The following is a 20550-nucleotide window of genomic DNA, read 5'->3' as shown; positions in this document are numbered from 1 at the left end:
TTGTCATTATTGAAAAAATCTACTTGACAATTAAAATCATCACAAATAATTAGACCATCAGTGTTTAAAGCTTTTTGATTTATCCATTAGAAGATTATTAAAAGTTTCTTTAAATATTCGATTCTTTGTTTTTCTTAATTTGATGCATATATATTAAAAATTGTTAAAATCGTATCGTTATTAAAAAAAAGGATAACTTACATTTATCCATATTCGTCTACCATCTATTGTTTGGTGTTGATTGAAAATTGTAATATTTAGGTTTTGTTTAAATAAGACAAAAACTCTAGGGAAATGTACAGAAAATAACAAAACAAGGAAATTTCACCATGCGACTGTCATCTGGTAAACGTTTTTTGTTATTTATATGTATTTAATTCTTTAATGTTCAATGAATAAAATGTAATATTTATGTTTTCCATCGGATATTACTTAAGAATCCCTTATACTTATATATGTAATAAAAAACAACTTGTTTTGGTTTTTGTCTTGTCTTTTTGTTTGTTCTTGCACTTTTCGATTTGTTTGCGAAAAGCCTTCACTTATTTTGCCTTCTCAGAGTGCTTTTGAAAGTTGTTAGCATGCTCAGAGAATTGATGTTTTTTTCCAAATACTATAATATCGTTAATTATTATAAAAACAAAGTTGAAAACGTATAATAAGTCAGTACAATTAAAATGCCATATAAAGTATAAAACAACATACTTCATCATAAAATCACAAAGACGGGTGATATATAGAACGTTTAGCTTACAACCGCAAAATCAAATAATAAATAAAATCCATGACTATATTTCTTATATGGAGTATACTACTCCGTTAAAGGCGTATCTCCTGCACAAATTAAAAGGAAACTTGCAGCCTAGCTGTTGTTAAACTTATTTCATAGATTTTAAAGTTTATCAAAAAATAAAGCATTCATGATATCGAAGCAAAAATAACGGAGTTATGGCGCTTATTAATGTGGCTACTCAGTAGTTTACCTATTTTGATTAGGTGTGTATGGGACACCTGACAAGATTAATGTGGATAAAAGTACATTATGAAAATTTATAATGTATTATTATTATAAAAAAGTACAAAATACCTACACTTGTTTGAATGGTCAATTTTATAATGTTTGACCCATAACTATGTTTTAGTTAGTATTTTTTTTTTTTGAAAATGCAAAAATGATAAAAGCACCCGAATGATTCCAACGCATGACTTGCAGATTCGTACGTAGTTAAAATAATTTTGTAGGTGTCCACTCTTAAGAATAATTGGTACAAAACTGTCCATTCTTAAAAAATATAATGGACAGAGACAAGTAAAACTTTAAACTTATTTTACGGTTACAGGTAAGTTAGAAACAAGAATAAGGCATCACATTTGCAAAGAAACAGATTTAGTGTTTAACACCTTGGGAATGAGACGGGTACTAGCATGATAGAGCAGAGAATTACTAACAACTAGTAATTTAATAATTATTATCCAATATAATATATATCTACTCCATTTTTCAGACCCACGAATCAATTTGTATCCCCTTTTTCGTATTAATAACTTGTAACCACAAATCACATCAGAAATGATCAGAACGTTAACTGAAAATTTGTTAGGTGCACTCTATCAAAGTCATATTCTAAATATATCTAAAAGTTGATTCTCGATCATCTGAACAACATCTCCCTGAAAAAAAGTTATCAAAACGAAACCCTGACCGTCTACATCTTACACACCCCTGGAAAAAAATTCTGCATATGAGCTGGTGTAAAGCAATATAATGACCCCCGAGCTCGTAGAATAATGACCGGGGATCATTTTTCGACCCCCCCCCCCCTCCCCCCCGATCATTATTCTACGTTGAATGATGGCCCTTTTGCCTGAAGAATAAGTGTCAATTTCATAAAAATTAGCACACTCTACATGAAGAAAAGTGACCCGTGTATAATAATGACCCTCTTATAAATCTTAAGTTTTTCAGTATCATTTTTTGTTATTTGTGAAATAGTCTTAAGTTTATAATATTGTAATTTTTACAGCAGTTTGCAGAAGGTAACAGAAATTATAATTCATATACAAATAAACTTAAAGTGAAAGAAAGGGTTCATTTTAGAAAAGAAAAAAACCCTCCGTTATGACAAGATACTGACGTATTGTATAAGGGTATTGTTCTCATCTTAACGAGTTACATTTGCATATATCTCATTATTACGAGTGAAAACACATCAAAATTATTTCGAGATACAAGAGTCTTAATAACGAAATTCTGTTTATTGGCGATGAAAGAACAAACGTGACTATATTGTTCATGAATTATACTTGCATTTATTTTCCCCATCACTAACTACTGGGTATGCAAATGCATCACCCAGAATTAATGATTAAACCAAAGTTATAAACAAAAAAGCTTACACCATTGTTAGGCATTATAACCAAGCTGAAGCTAGCAACAATTAACAGCAACCACTAAGACCGTAGAAGCTTTTTTACTTTATCATCGGCATAATTTAATTAATAGCGAGATGATTAATGCATTAATAATTTGAACGAGCACTGACAGTAAAGCTGGCCTGCATAAGAATTATGAATAGGTCTGTGTTTAATAGAAATCAAATCAATATTGATATGTGTCTATACGGGTCATAAGTTATGAAAATAATGTTATCTAAAGTGTAGTCTTATTAAAACTGGGGGAAAATCAACGCGTCCTATTAAGTAGTAAGAAACTGTATGATAATATATATAAGACATAATAAAGTAATTTAACTGGCCTACAAGATACTACTTGTAGGTTTTTTATTAATATTTTCTGTATATTCTTACCAGATCACACATTTTTAGATTGTAAATAGAAGCGAACGTTTGGGGGAAAAAAATCCTGACAATTTTTAATAAAAATAAAATACTTTCTTTACATTTATTAGCCCCTCCCCAAAAACACCCCCAAAGAAACAAACAAACAATCTAACAAACACAAAACAATACACACATGCTGAACAAGAAAACCCTAGCCCATCTAGTGTGACATGATAGTTTGTTTTTATTGAAGTTATAATGTAATAAACTGTTATGCTGTATTAAGTAACAACTTTATGTGATATTCAAGGAATGGACTGTATTTTAGGGTGTTTCCCGTGGAGTCAAAGTCCCAGGTAGCCAAACCTGTCCATGTGGGAATCTACCACCTGTCTGATGGAGAGTGACCCCCCCCCCCTTTTTTTTTAACCTAAAGGTACCAGGAATTGGTAAAAAACAATACTTGTTGGGAGAAGCCGTTAATAAAGGATAACATTGAATTCATTTTTTCACCAATTACCATGTTAGCTTACAGTTATGAATAGACATGAAGTTATTAAATTCTAAAATGCTTCAAAATATACCAGTACTCACATCATTTTAAATAGTTAATTTTTGTTTACTGTCTTTTTTGAGGTTAATTGGTTTGTAAGAAAACAACATTTCCTTATAGCAGCTGTAGTATTTGTATAAGTCTTTAGTTACTTCTCCTTTGCCTTCTTTACAGGTCTCATCGACCAGATAAAAGAGTTTCATCCGATTCCGTCAGACCTACTTCCTGTTCCACATGGCGGCTACTCATTACACAACGGAATGTACTATATGTCCCAGAATCCAAACTCTCCTCGGGTACATAGTTACCATGGTAATTGTTAGTCTGCGATTTCATCGCTAGGCTCTGACTCTGTAGCAGAGAACTGAGATAAAACCATAGATTTTAACTCACGGAAAGAACATCACATTTATTGCGAATTTAACCCGATGTTTGATCAAAGCTCTGAGACGACACTGAAGTACTTTCAATGCGAATGTAGTAAAAAAAATTCGAAATCGCAAATCTTTCTTCCATAATTTGAAAATCCAATCTAATATTCCACTTTTTGGAATGCACTGCGAAAGAAGATAGTTAGGATCGACCAATGATAAAGGGGATACATGTATCCTCTGGGTGTTTCTGTAACTATATGTATACTCGATAAATTTTGCCTTGGGCGAATTAATAATGACTGTACAAAGGCTATAACAATTTCAGTGTTGTATTTCAAATGGAGTAAAAATATTCTAATAGGAGTGTTGTTTATACTGTTAGTTAAACATGTTTGTGTTTAAAAATTTATCATCCGATTTTTTCCCTTCCTCGAAAGTAACATAAATCAAATATTAAGGTCAGACGACACAATCCTCAATTTTAGATAACTTTTTCCAGGAATTTGTTAATGGTTTACTACTGCTTTGACAAGCTTTCTTGCAACAAATCAGGGTACCTTACCAGGCATTTCTGCAATATACTAGAGTATGCATTATCCTATATAATCTTCTTGAAAATACACTTGAATTGCTGATATCTGATATAAAATAAATACATCTACAGCATTCACTATATTAGAAAAATATCTCCGCCGGGGCGGGGCTTTGAACTCACGACCTCTATAACCTATATGCTTCTGGCGGAGGGTTCTACACGGTATATATATCATATGGGTTAACAGTGTATAATATCATTAATATATAAAATATATGTAAATATACGTAAGACAGATAACATCATAAAGAATTAACATATTAAATTCTCTCTCAGCTTCAAAGCTTTCAATAAATATTGACAAAGTTTATGAGGTTTTATGTATTTTTTTTCGAATATTCAAAAAAGCAGGGCAAACCAGATCAAAATGAAATTCATCTTCAGTCTCTAGAGAATTACACAAGATACATTTACGGCCACTTCTAGGTATGTTTTATACCTTCCGTATTAAACGTGTAAGAAATGTGCTGATATATTCACATAGCAGAGAATAACCGTTTTAAAAGATATATCTGTAAAAAAAATGTGTATCTATTTCCTTTTACACAATACATTTTGATGAATTTTCAAAAACACTATAACAATTCTGTATAAACGCGTCCATAAGGCGCTACTCAACTAGTAGAACAAATTGTTTAACATTAGTAATGTAACAGGGGGTATACTTGTTGAATATTGAAGAAATCAAACAACGCCTGTTCGGGTTCTGGGCATCTCTAGTATTTATTGAGATAGATGGTAAACAAATGAATAGCCCTACAATGAATAACAACAATATAAATATACGGCATAAAAATATTACAATAGGAGGAAGTTGCGCTAAAGGGGAACAACTCTTTACATTAATCCATTATACATGTATGAATTACGTTATGTATTAATTCATGTATCTAAAAATAGGTTTACAATGATATTCATCTGTAATGTCCATAAACAGATAAAGACATCACTATATTATTCTAAATCATAAAACACAGTTAAACATACCATTCTATGGGAATGCGCTCTTGTACAGTATTATAACTCTATTGTATATACTATCTGGTATGGCAACTACAATTTATTGTAAAGTTTACATTAATAAACTTGTACTTTTCTTACCTATTAAAAAGTTGATATCTCACAAAATCATTCACTCTTACTGTGCATGAGCTATTGTTTTAATTTGGCAAAAATATAGAATTCACTGATAATGAAATGTACAACTATTAATCAATATTATCAGAATTAGTAATGTTAACTTACCAAGAGGTAGAGTTTGTTACGTTTCAAAAGTCAGCTCTCAGATTACAAAAACACCTCCACTCTCTTTGATGTGACAAAGAAATATGACAAACCAGCTCCAAGAATTTGGAGAGAAATATCAACAACCAATAAAATCAAAGAAGACAAAACTAAAAACCAATTGAATACCTAGATACATTATATATTTTGGCCAGAACCTTAATTACAACCCTAAGGCATTTTATACCATGGTCAAGATAGCTGCCTGTTCTATTCGATTGACCATGACCAGATTTTTAAGTTTATAAAGATTTTATTACATACTTTAGTATTAAGTTTTAAGTTTATTTGTACAATAATTAAAACATAATTATATTAATTTAATTATCAATAAATTAATTACTTTTATTTATAGATTTGTTAATTTCATAATTGATAAATCTAACTCATACAGTAACTTCTTGTTGTTCCCAAAAATTTCCAAGTCCCAGACAATAAAGTTCATTTCTAATAAGGCCTACCCAGTTATTACATTTTTCCTGTTGTTTTTCATATTAATATAACAATTCCTTAAAACAGATTTGAAGTATACAATTATTTGTTGTCAGTATTTCAGATTACGTTTTCTGTGTACATTCATTGGGTATCTACCAAATTAAATGAAAACCATAACATTTATGGTAGATTTTCGAAGTAACGTAATTCTTTTCAAAACATCAATATGTATTTTTTTCAGCTTGTGGAGCTTTATGCAAACCCCCAAGTTCCACATCCATAGTTCAGAACAGAACTAAAGTATGAATCAAATGAAGAGCTTTATAAGCTTTCAGCTTTATAATCCACTTGCACATACCTGAAACTGTCCATTAAGTGAACAGCAGAATGGACAGTTTGAAGTCTATGTCCTTTATTTAGCGCTCTCAAACATTAAACTATGCTGCTGGGTAACGATTATAGGAAAGAAAGCATTTATAACAGTTAATTAATTATTTTGTTATTTCGAGAAAGTACGTCACAAGATGGAGGTGTCCAATACCACTTGAAAATCCAATCAAGAGAAAATACTAGGCTTCAGCAGAAGTGACATAATGGTAAATTATATACTTATCTAATACATGCAACTTAATTTTACTACGTGTGCTGTTTTGATTGTAGCTAATATATTGTAGAATTAGATCTGAATTTATGTATGTTTTCTGTGCGTTTAAATTCTGTATTAAAGAATTTTAAAAGTTGCAACTCTAATCGCCTTTAACCAATTATCAAGATATTGAAATGAGCAGTTTTATGTTTTTCTTTTTCCTTTCTTGTGTTAACTTCGGTAACAGATAGGACTATAAGCAGATTACGTTACGTTTACTAACAGTTTAACCATTTAACTTTCGTTGTATATTCAATGTTTATGTTTTGGCTAACATTTCAGCTTTTGGTTAACCTTCTCTATATTCTTAAAAAAAACTGGCTTGAAAATTTAGTGCATTTCTCAATCTTAATTTTACAGATTTGACATCAAGAGATATTCAAAATTCTTTTGGATGTTTTGCTTACCACTACTCCATGAAATTCTTCATGCACTTTCTGAAATACCTTTAATGAAATCATCTGTCATAGTTTTCTTCACCTTAAAACATAATCCAATAGCTCCCATGCAAAGACGTTCATGTAAAATCACTTCATTGTAAATTTGTAGCCATGTCTTGCACAGTTTCTCATGTTATTCACATCTGTTGATGTAGTCCAAAAAATAAAAATACCTTCACTCAAGGTCAGTAGTTTACTTTCTCATCCTCGTCAATACTCAGTGACTTTTTCATAACGAGTTTCATGTCTTGTGTCTCCTGTACCATCATCTTCCATGACGCACTCCATCTCTTTGAGACAAGATCTTCTAAGTCACTATTGTACCGACTACAATCAGTTGTACCAATTTGTAAGGAAACGTGTTGTAAATGCACGCCTTTACCACTTACTTATTGAAACGCGTCTATCATATAATTATGATTTGATTACTGAAAATACAAAGACCGGTTACGTAAGAGTTGATGTTTCTTATATTGATACAAACAACACACCCAGCATATGACTTACAAATAAATATTACTTTATTAAATATATGTTTTGGCTTTTGCAAACGGCATTTTCACTATAGATTGCACATTAAATGATCAGAATATTAATTATTAATAATAATTATTAATCGATATAATACCGTCACAGTAGATTGTCACCGACAAGGATACAAACATTTTTCTTTAATAAATCACAAAAAGATGATAATTTATATGTTTATTTTTTAATTGCATTTTTCTGAAAAGAAATATCCCATTATAATTCAATGAATACATGTACCATCTCTGCTTATCAGTTAATGAATAATCAACCATTATAATAATTACAAATATCATAAATAACATAGGTACAAGCTTGGTTTTATTTCAGAAACATCATACAAATCAAATAACAATGTCTATTGATTTCAGAAAGTACAACTTTCGACATTCAGTACAAATCATAACATACAAATGATCATAATTCACAAGTTTACAATATTCAGACTCCATTGTGTCTTAAAAAAAGGGGGGGGTTAACCCCTGGTCAAATGTTCCACAGTTCACTTTTGATATTTCCTTATAGTCATTTTTAATATATGAAATCTTTGATACTGTAGTTAAACTAGTGTCAACTTAAAGTAATACAATTGTATGATATTATAACCTACAGCAGAGATCAAATAAATGCAATACTACGTGTTTATCAGATCAACGTGATATTTCATCCTTATGTAATAAAAGAGAAAAAAAATACATTTACTGAGACCTATTAAAGTAGATGTATGACCTTGATTTTATTACGTGTATAATACTAAATGATAACATGCAGAAACATATGAATAGTTAATTACAATCATTATGGTTATTTGATTAATTTATTGCATATCATAACACTTGAACAAATTAAATTTTTTTAGGCTAACGATTAACGTATAACAAAATTCATATCTATACAACTCAGATCAGGAAAACACCTATGTTAAACAGACAGCAATATTTGAAATAAATACAAATAATTTTCTTAGAGATTTTTAAAATTATAATTTGACACGAGTTCTGTGAACTTTAAAACATTTGGTCTTTTAACAAGTTTATGGGCATTAAATGTTAAGCTGTTTGAAAAATTAAAGTAAATCTATCAAACTTGCCAACTTTTTCACCGACAAACTTGAAAATAAACATATCCCGTACATGGAGCTCAATACTAACCCTCACCAATCTTTACATCTCGGTCCAAAGTTTAATTTAGAGAAACCTATAAGAATTGGGGCATACTTCAGTGATGAATATACAACAAGAGTATCATCTCTCCAATCTACATTATGCACATGTTGAACTGTTGATACTTGTGTATCTTTTTTTCTATTTACCCAAAGTTGGCGATTAAGCGTTGAAGAACGACTTAACCAAAAACGTTTTGGAGAGCGACATGAGCGAAACGCAATACTATCTAGTCTTCTAATTTTTTTGTATGATGCCCTGCACTGAACAGGCGTTCTCTTATATCCATCCACAGAAGTAAACATAGATTTTCCATCTGGTCCCTGAAGAAGTCGCAGCAAAGTAGAGTCAGAAAAGTTCTGAGCTTCACAAGCATGAAGTATTGTACTCCCCAAGTGGGTACATTTGTTAAAGTTGCATGGAATTTCACTTAAAAAACAATTAAACATATCTTCATTGCCACTGTATTTGACACACTCTATACTTAAACCTCCTGATATGAAAGAAAGTATATGGAAATTTACACTCTTTAATTTTTTACATAGCAGACAAAATAAATCTACATAGTTCTGGACAAACATTAAACGCATTAATTCACATACCTCGTCAGATGTATAAGTATCAACTTTATCAAAAAACTTCAATACAATGTCTTTTTTACCTATTAAAATAGAATAATTGATGACGTTTTTGTAAAACCTATTCCTATCTTTTGGACAAGGATACATATTTGCTATCCTTGCCAGTGCATCACTCCAATCATTTCCGAAAGATGGACTATGATTCATAATCAATATATCAGGTAAATGAAAAATTATGTCGTGTTTTTTTTTTTTTTACGTAAGTCACTATTTGCTTTTCTCCATCAGTCTCTAAATCATTCTCTAAATCATTTTCTGAATCAAGGAAATTAAGCAAAAGCATAAAACATTCACATGCTCCAGAAAAAGCAGCTTGTACTAAAATATGCTTAAGAAAGCTTTCACGACATAAAAGCTTTAAGAATAATTTCTTAAATCTAGATTTATTCATACATTGTCTAAAGGTATAAATAAGGTCGTAGTTTAGCACTAAATTAAAATTTTCCATCTCAAATTCATAAGAGCTACAAAATCTTCTGATTACTTCCCCAGCTAAAATATCCTTTCTCTCCTTGCACGCTCCAGCTACAAACGAATTTAGGAAAGCTTTGAAACTTTCCTCTCCATTCAAAATGTCTAAAAAACAATCAACAAGTTTTTTGTCATGAAATGATGGATGTTTGTACACATCAGCATAAGCTTTCTTTTTGTCAGACTCATAAACATCAATCAGCTTCTTAGCTAAAGATGCTGTCATGTCAACATCTAACTGGACAATTATCTCCTGTTTTTTAGGAACATAACCTTTAGATCTAACGTAAGTAAAAAGGACTGTCTTGGAGATAAGCTCTAAAAATTCCTCAGAAAAATTTTCTCCAAATGATAATAGAACAGCTTCATATATAACCATATGCCTTAATCTGTAACCATTTTCAGAGGAGATGATGAAGATATTCAACATGTCTTTCAGACAACTCTTTATTGTTACTTTAGTAATCTTTTTAGGGCTAATATCTCCTATCACTCCTACAACTTTAATAATTTCTGCTTTAGATTTTAAAATTTCTTCCAAGCCTATCATCCTCATTAAGTCATCTTTCAAGAAAAAGAAAACTAATACTGCATAATGCAAATATTTTTCTTGACTTAACAATTCATCTACTTGTCCTTTAAAATAACTACTTGCAGAGTGAGCACGAAAAAAACTTGATCCCTGTTTTAAGAACTTTTTCTGGGAGAAAAATTCTTCACATAGAAATGGAAACCCACATGAAGTGTCCATGTTTGCAATGATTCTAAGAGATTCCTGACATATACACAAAGGGCCATTATTTGAACATTCAAATGACATTTCTTCTTCATGAGGGGTATTGCATACAATAACATTATTACATCTACAAAACCTTTTCAACATTTCTAACTTTTCTCGAGATGTCATTCCAAAATCCCCTGAGAGATCTACTGGTGGATTGGATGAATGTAACAATCTGAACAATGTGTAGTCAGCTAATTTGTCTTTCATTAAATGCCAAATACAATTTCTTAGAGCAAAAATGATAATCACATGATTATTAAGCAACTTTTTATGCATTGAATCAAAAGCCATGCTCCAGCCATGAAAAGCTAAATCATTGGCATTCGATTTTCCCAATAAATCATCAAAAAAGAGAATGTATTCTTTCTTGAAATCTAATTTGTTCCACTGACTGCTGTCTGTGAGGACCAATGCTATGAGGTTCTGGTTTTTTTTCTGCATCTGGGACATCAACTCGAGTCCAAAATGAGTTTTACCGCTTCCCGCCTCACCAGTAATGATAATGAATCTGTGATTTTCAAGCGCCTTCAAACTCTGCTTCATTGCTCTCTTCGGTCCTACATACATACCAATCCTTTCTTTGTGGTCTTTAAGGCAAGACTTTGAGTATTCTATATAAAGTAAAAAACTGCATCTAATCAGTTTTCAAGAAAGCATTGTAACACCATTAATGCTATTAATCTTTATTTATTCTAAAATTATCTAATGAACAGACAAAATCAAATATTAACCTTTATTTAGAACCATGTACAACAATGATATAGATTCATCATTGTTATACTTTGGACACTTAATTCCTTCATTTTTTTTCAAGACAAAAACTCTGTTACACATCAAGCCACATGCGTTTTTACATAATTGTTATGTGTAAAAGGAACAAATGAAAAACATGTTCATTGGATTCTTTCAGTTATTTTACATACCATAGATGTTTTCCACTTCAGTGTCCTGATTTAGCTCTGATAAATTAAATGTAGTCCAAAGTTTAACCACACTTTTCATAGAATCATCCTCATTCTTCAAAATAAAAGTGATAACTACTTAAAAATGTATATGTTACACTGCTATCATTTTACAGCGGCAGGTCTTTTTACCCCAAGGAACCCAAAGCATACCCCCAGGAACCCAAGGATACCCCAATGATAGAAGTTAATAACTTTTGATACCCAAGGGGTCTAATGGAGTTCAAGGGTCACCCTTTGGTACCCCAAAGATACCCCAAGGAACCTTAAAGATTACAGATTTTTAACTCTTCATACACCATAGAATCCCATGGATACCCTAATAATACAAATTTAAAACTCTTGATACCCCTGGGGGGACTCATTGGTATCTAAGACACACCTCTAAGGACCCCACAGAACTCCAAGAATATCCTATGATACACATTTATAACTCTTGGTAACCATACAACCCCAAGGATACCCTAATAATACAAATTTTATACTCTTTACACCTCATTGGTATCCAAGACACACCCCAAGGAACTCTTAAGAATACCCCTATATTGGTTATATAAATTTATAATTCTTGAAACCCGAAGGAACCCCAAAGATACCCTAAAATACAATTTTATATCTCTTAATATCCTTGGGGTCTCTTTGATATATCCCAGACAAATCACTAGGTATCCCAGGGAACCCCGTGGATACCCAAAGGAACTTAATAATCTTGATACCCCATAGATCCCCAAGAAACCCCAAGGATACACTAATAATACAGATTCATACCTCTTGGTACCCCTGGGGACTCATCGGTATTCAGACACACCTCTAAGAACCATAGAAAACCCCAAGGAAATTCCAAGAAACTCCAAAAGATACCCTAATAATACAGATTTATAACTCTTGATACACCATAGAACCCCAAGGGTACCCTAATAATACAAATTTAAAACTCTTTATAGGTTATCACTAGGTGTCCCAAAGAATCCCAGGTAATTCCAATGATACATCCATGCATTTATGCCTTCCGATACCCCAGGCACTTAGTGTATACCATTAACTACTTCAAGGAACCCTTACAATACTCTGTGTAACTTGGTCCAATTGGAAACCATAAGATATCGAGTGCTTTGTATGCATTGTTTTTAACCAAGTTTTCCAAAGGAAAATTTTTACAAATATCAGAGCTGTGCATACACAGGCAATTGTGCCTCATGTGAAATTCACATTAATTTCACTTGAAATTCACGTGAGGCACAATTGGCTGTGTATTACTTGGATTCTGATTTTGGAGAATTTTTGAAAAAAATACCAGCTGTTGAACTTAGCTATTTTCTCACAGAATATTGCATATAGGGTACCACTATTGTACGGATAACTCCTCCTACAGTTTTCAAGATAGGAAGTTGTTGTTACCGATTCAATTATTGGCTGATCATCAGTTTGAAAGAGACAACAGATTCTGCCGATTACTTGATTATGACTTTAAACCATTTGACAACACTAATTGTTTATAAATTCATCCAAAGTGAACAGATACTTTAAGTCAGGAGAAACACTATTTTTATCATACAGTTACCGATATATATTGGGGTATCATAAGTGTTCCTTGGGGTACCAAGATATGTTTTAATGATATTCCATTGAGTCATTGGGTATTTATTAATAATATATTTTAAAGTACAGCCATTGGTTGGCTATTAAATTCTATCATTAGGGTACCTTGGGGTTCGTACAGGTATCCTTGGGGTACCAAACGGTGACCCTTGGATTCCAATATGACCCCTCAGGCACTGGGGTATCAATGGTTATTAATTTCTGTCATGGGGTATCCGTGAGTTCCTAAGGGTATCCTTGGGATATCAATGGGTGACCCTTGGATTCCAATGAAACCCCTTTGGTATCAATAGTTATTAATTTCTATCATTGGGTTACCTTGGGTTCCTTGTGATGACCCTGACTCCTGGGGATCACTGGTTATAAACTTTTATTATTGTGGTCCGTTGGGATTCTTACGAGTATCCTTGGGGTATCCTTGACGTAACATGGGGTGACCCTTGGATTCCAATGAGAATCATGGGGTATCAGTGGTTATTAATTTCTAACACTGGGGTTCCATGGGGTTTTTATGTGTATCCTTGGGGTACCAAGAGGTGACTATTGAACTCCAATGAGACCCCTTGGGTATAAATAGTTATTAATATCTATCATTGGGGTATCCTTGGGGTTCTTCGGGGTAAAAAGACGCACCCATGTAATAAGGGTGATTATTTCAATTCAATCGATTTTGTCACAAATACTTATTAAATGTAAATATTAATACTTTAATTTCATTTTTTTAAATTAATGTTTTACAAAACAAGCTATCTTTCTTTGATCATTGAGTTGATCAATATATATATATATAATATATATATCATAGATCAAAAATCACGTGATAGGAACTTCCTTATTTCAATTCAATTTATTTTGTTACAAATACTTAAATGTAAATTATACTTTCATTTCCTTTTTTTAAATTACTGTTTTACAAAACAAGCTATCTTTCTTTGATTAATATTGAGTTGATCAATATATATATATTCAAGATATCATAGATCAAAAATCACGCTTGGAACTGCCTTATATTTAAAATAAATATAATTATAAGGAAGTTCCTATCGCGTGATTTAAATAATGGCATTACATATATACCCAGCAATTACAGTACCTGGTCAAACCTGTTTAATATATGTTTGAATTTTGATCTACTCAATAATCAAAGAAAGATAACATCTTTTACATGTTATAAAGAAAGTACTGAAATAAAGAAAATTTTAACAATCATTGTTATTTTTTTACCTTAACTTCTTTCAAGCACTCTTGGGCTCTGTAACATTCCCCCTGTTCAAGGGATTTATTCTTTAATCTGTCTACTTCCTCACTAATTGATGAATAGAAATATGGTTCACATTTCTCTGCAATTTCCTTAATATCATTTGACAACCTAATCCACATTTTGTTATATTCATCATCATCCATTTTCGCATTTCCTCTGTGTAGTAGTTCCTTGCTGTTCCGTAGATTTCGTAAATTTTGAATTGCTTGTTTCTGTCCAAGATCATCAAAACCAATGACTTCCAATAGCAGACAACTCGTCAGTGTTATATCCCAAACACTGATGTCCAAGTCAGATTTGGGGACAAAATTACAAGAACAGCAGTGATAGAATCTTGTTGAGCAACTTCTTTTAACATCTTTATACATAAGTTCTAACAAACTGTAATGTATCAAACACTTCGTTGCTTTCTGTATTTTGCAGTCTTCTATGCAACATCTTTTGCATTTATCAAGTGTCAAATGAAGAATGTCATGTTTTCTTTCCCTTAAGAAATCAATCACTGTTTGCCATTTCCGAATTCGTAGTTCAAATTCAATTCTTTGCTGCAAAACCTTTGATCCATACCTCATCAAAAGTAAAACAATCTTCAAAAAGTTTGCTTCATGTTCACCTGCCATATTTCTGAAAAGATTAGAGATTCTAGAAAAAAAGAAGTCCAAAACCAATTAAAAAAAAATTGTACATGTATATATTTAAGTTACATAATTATATATCATTATTATTTCAAGTTACGTCAAAAGGAGGTACACATACAATTTCTTTCAAAGTAAGCCCTAAAATTCAAAAGTTGTTTAAACCTCATAAAAATACATATACCTGGTACATCATCTTGAAAACGTGTATATAAAGTACCAAGATCTGCACTTTTATTTAGCTGTTTACAAAAGGTAATAATACCTTCCATAATATGTCATATTCCTTAGATGTATACTCTTAAATGATGAAAAATAGCACATTTTCCCGAAGTCTTTTTTAAAAGAAATTAAGTGCGCAGCCACAACAAAATTAATTTATTTTCTGTGATATATCACAAGTTAAAGTTATAATTACTAATGTGAATTTCATCAAAGGGGACGGTTTCTGCTTAAAAAAAAAATGGAAAAATGGACTTTTAATGACATTGCAAATAACATTGTGAAAGTCTAATTAGGTAATTATTTATAGATTCTTAATCATTTGGAGCATATGGCTTTGTGGTCTTAAGTGATAGGTCAATAACCGAAAGGTTGCTGGTTCAAACATCACAGTGGTCACTTGATGTTGTGTGTGCACTTAGATAAGGCATTTTATCTACATTGTCTCAGTCTACCCAGCTGGAATTGGGTACTGCATGGTTTATGCTGGGAGTTAAACTGTGATAAATCCAGGGGTAGTCAATGACTTTCATCCACTTAGCACCATGGAAACTGGGGCTAAGCACCGGCCTTATGCGCTTTATGGCATGGAGAAGGATTTAACCTTTAACTTAATTTTTTGGTATTCTTATGGAAATAAAAGATAAATGTCCATTGTTTTTGATATTTTTAAAAATCACTTTAAAACAGGGAAAATATGACCGAAACTGTACCCAAGTAAACATTTATATGAGGTGGATCACTTTGATCAAGAAATCTGCATGTGGATGAGATTAACACAAAATATCCAAAATAATAAGGAACTTGATATAGAACTGACAACTGTAAAATTTCCAAATCATTATGGTTTTGAATTCTGCCTTAACCAGCATCTGCAATATCCTATTAGTACATTTAATTATTGTTGTTGAAGAAATGAATATGAAATTATAATTATTTTATTTATGTCATGGCATGTACATTTCGTTTTTTTTTCATTCTGTACTCAAGCAAATCTATGCAATATCAATTTGAGTGAGATTCAATTGAGTCTCATATATTCATTAATTGGGTTTCATTCTGGAGTAAAAAAATATAAATTTGTAATGACGACCACCTCCTTGCCTGAAATCTTTCAAAAAGAACTATGAAACCTTTAATTTTGGCGAAAAAATTAAAGATCTGGTCTACAAAATCATGAATTCAGTTTTCCTTTCAGGTGTGTGGGAGTAAAGAAGATAATTTTTAAACATTATATGCATTAACACCTATACATACATTTTGGCCCTGCCCCAGAGTCAAAACCCATACTCCAGGGGACATGAAATTTAAAATTTTAGCAGAGGACTTCCTGGTAACCATAATTATGAAATCAGTTTCCATACAGATGTGTGAAAATAGAGAAGAAGATTTTAAAACATTATATGCATTAACACTATATTGCCATATTGCCCCCCCCCCCCCCATATGTCCTGAACCCCTAACCCAGGGGCCATAAATTTCACTATTTTGGTAGAGGGCTTCATGGACATCATAACCATGTATTTAGTTTTTTGCCCACATGTTTGTGAGTAAAGAAGAAGATTTTTTAAGATTTAATACACTTTTACTTAACATGGCCATATTGGTTCCCACCCTAGAGCCAGAACCCCTGACCCAGGGGTCATGAATTTCACAATTTTGGTAGAGGGCTTCATGGACATCATTATCATGCATTTAGTTTTTAAAAAATATATATTGGAGTAAAGAAGAAGATTTTCAAATATTTAATACATTTTTACTATATGGCCATATTGGCCCAACCCTAGAGCCAGAACCGCTGACCCAGGGGCCCTGAATTTCACAATTTTTGTAAAGGGCTTCATGGACATCATAATCATGCATTTAGTTTTTAACAAAATATATATATGGGAGTAGAAAAGAAGATTTTCAAAGATTTAATACATATTTTAATATATGGTCATATTGGCCCCATCCTAGAGCCAGAACCACTGACCCAGGGGCCATGCATTTCACAATTTATGTAGAAGGCTTCATGGAGATCATAACCATGCAAACAGTTTTTTCCTCATATGTGTGGGAGTATAGAGAAGAAGATTTTTGAAAATTTGGCTTTTTTTCATATTTGGCCCCCTTTGTGGTGCCCCGGGGGTTGTAGAGCCACAGATTTCACAATTTAGATTCCTCTTACCATAGAGAAGCCTCACACCAAAAATGGTAACAATTAGCCTTGTAGTTTTTAAGAAGAAGTTAAAAATGTAAAATTGTTAATGCAGGACAGACGACGCACGACGACGGACGAAAACAGATAGCAATGGGTCACCTGAAATTACTCAGGTGACCTAATAAAAATAATATATAGAATACTTCGTATTGATAATGATTCATTTATCAATATCTACAGGAAAAGTATTCGCAAGTTTTCAAAGTGGCTTCGGCCTACTTTGAGCGTCTTGATTGGGAAAAGAGCTATAACTCTACGAAAAGTTCGAGTTATCTGTTCATTTTTTCACTGGGTTTTTTATGTAGGAAGTGAATCAGATGTTATTTTATATTTACTGTCATCTGCGCCTCGCTTTGTGATCGTAAACATACGGAGTTTAACAATGGATCGAAAATATCGTGAACTTACCAATGAGGTTAAAAATCTAATCGTATCTATGAAAATTGAAATCACAAAACTTATGATGGTGGGACTTTGTGTCTTGTTGATGGCAAAAAAGTATAATATTGACATACTCGACGAACACTTGTGGCTAGTTATAGTGAGGCATTTTCCTGATAAACCTTACCTTTTCCAAGATGACAATACACCCGTGCACAGAGCCAGGATTACTTGTGAATATAAGGTTAATAACAACATTCCTTCCATCACATGGCCAGCACAGTCCCCGGACATTAATATAATTGAAAACATTTGGTTGAAAATAAAGCACTCACTCCAAAACATGGCTAGAGACATCACTACCCAAGATGAACTTTTTAATGTTATACTTGACATTCAACAAAACATCACCCCTGAGTACGTTAAGGACGTTGTTTACTCAGGGTTTGAGTTCTAAAATTCGGATTGTTATAAAGTTCAATGTCATGAGTAAAATTTGTTCTTAACACTAAAAGTTTTCATGAAATGAATTATTATTGACAAACCATTTAGTATTTTTACTATATTATGCAATTAGTCTCAAACAAAGTTTTACTTTAAGCAAAACAGAGGAAATTCGGACTAAAATTTTCAGATTTTATTTTTCACTGAAATATTTTTGGTAGTACTGTCATGTTCAAAGTGAAGATTTTATCTTTTAGAAAACATAATTTTGCACATTTTCTGCTGGTTTTATCTCACTATTTTGTTTAGATATTCGAATGACACACACTACAAAAATATTGAAAACTGCTTAAAAACGATAAAATACACCATATCTCAAAATTTTGATCATTGACCTCATATAACTTTTATGCCTGCAGAGTAAGGTCAATATACCTAGTTTAATGCTATTAATGTTTTAGCATTATCATCATTCAGTTTTTTGTAAAATTGAATCAAAAAAGGTAAGGAATTTGAAAACTGATAGAGGAAATTCGGACTGGAATATTCATAAAAATTGTGAATAAAAACTTAATGCTTTGTGTCTGTTTAGTGTCACTGATATTCATAAACTGTATTTAATTTTTAAAAGAGTTTAGCAATTTGTATTATTTTCACAATTAAGAAAAATTCAATGATACTCAAAAAGTTTTAGGGACTTTTCTTAAAATTTTAAGAAATAGTCAATGGCCATTATCTCAAAAAGTAGGTCATTGACCTACTTTTTTGAAAGTGATAAATAGCACTACCATGATAGGTCTTTAACACACAATAGATGGTTTTTCATTATCATCAGTGGATTTTTTTTTTCATTTTGAGTAAACGTATACCTTAAAAACCTGTACCTATCAATTCCCTGTGGGATCCAATCTATTATAAGATCCAAAGGTCATCTCACGAAATATTGAGTAAAGCAGTTTTACATACTTTTTCATAGTTTTATATTTTCAAGTTAGTCCTTTTTGAAAGCCGCCACTTTGAAAAATCGTGAATACTTTTGCTATAGGGCTATACATCTGCAAATATGTCTCCTTAAAAATAATAAAAAATGCAAAAACTTTCATACAATTGGTTGTTTTTATTTGTTAAGAGTTATATGATCTGCATCATCTGGATGACGATTGACTTCACATGATATCATCAATGTTCAAAAAGAACAAAGGAGCCCATTACGAAATCTGTGCATTCTTTATTTTGGACCATTCCTACACATCTTATAGCATAGGGGCCAAAATATAAGAAGATATCCATGCCTCAATGCACACAAAAAGATAGACAGTTACCTAAACAATGGGAATATGTTTTTTTGCTTTAAAATGTTTAAAAGCTGCAATGTTAAAACTATCTGTAATTAGGGTTACTGTACTTTTTTAATAGTCAATATCAAGGTTTTTACTTATTTCTCAATTATTGATAAGACCAGGGATGTATATATATATGATAGACGTCCCTGATTAGACTGTCGACTCCTGAGGACTGAAATCTCAACTTCTAACTTTAACAATGTGGATACTCGCTAAAATCAATTTCGGACATGTATGTATTCAGGTCCCAGCACAATCTCCTGATTTTTTGGCGAGGAAACAATTATAGTAGAATCTACATGTATGTTTCTTCCAAATCTCAGCAAAATTACATCAATCACTGTGGCACTATATGGCACTGTGACAAACGAGGGGAAAAAGTGATGATTAGATTGAATAAAACCCCCATATTAAGTACATGTATATCAATCTCACCTTTCACAAACTGTTATTCATCTCGTGTGTATGAGCCGGTCCTGTGATATCGCGGTAGTTAAATCATTATGTCGAAAAATTTATCAATACATAAATATTTCTAGAAACTAACGTTATTGTGAGTTCCTCTATTATATTCCACTGTATCAGTGTATGCCTCAGTGATGTTCAGCGTGTCTCTGTTTACTATGTCTAAAAATATCCCGACGTCAAATGTCAATTTCAGCGCGTGCTTCTATACTAAAGCAGAAATACCGCGATACCATAGAACCCGCGATATCATAGTCCTGAAACAGTATAGCCTACGCCGAATTTTACTTTCTGTTTGTGTTGATACAATTATTCCATTATTCATCGTCCACACGGAACA

At 32.0% G+C, this 20550-nt stretch overlaps 2 protein-coding genes across 2 annotated transcripts in view; both read right to left on the bottom strand.

Annotated features, from left to right (window-relative positions):
• Positions 1–20550, bottom strand: part of LOC128182973 (uncharacterized) — a 134158-nt gene that overhangs the window by 107609 nt on the left and 5999 nt on the right. The window lies entirely within an intron of this gene.
• Positions 9449–20321, bottom strand: LOC128182974 (uncharacterized). Its single transcript, XM_052851758.1, has 4 exons — positions 20181–20321; positions 14481–15141; positions 11619–11712; positions 9449–11306 (listed from the first exon to the last, which is right to left on the bottom strand). The coding sequence occupies exons 2-4, from the start codon at positions 15135–15137 to the stop codon at positions 9598–9600; spliced, it is 2460 nt and encodes an 819-aa protein (XP_052707718.1). The 5' UTR covers positions 15138–15141; positions 20181–20321; the 3' UTR covers positions 9449–9597.

Source organism: Crassostrea angulata, chromosome 5, assembly GCF_025612915.1.
Source record: "Crassostrea angulata isolate pt1a10 chromosome 5, ASM2561291v2, whole genome shotgun sequence".
NCBI classification, from domain to species: Eukaryota; Metazoa; Mollusca; class Bivalvia; order Ostreida; family Ostreidae; genus Magallana; species Magallana angulata.
The sequence above is the reverse complement of the archived record's forward strand: the minus strand, read 5'-3'. Positions and strand labels throughout refer to the sequence as shown.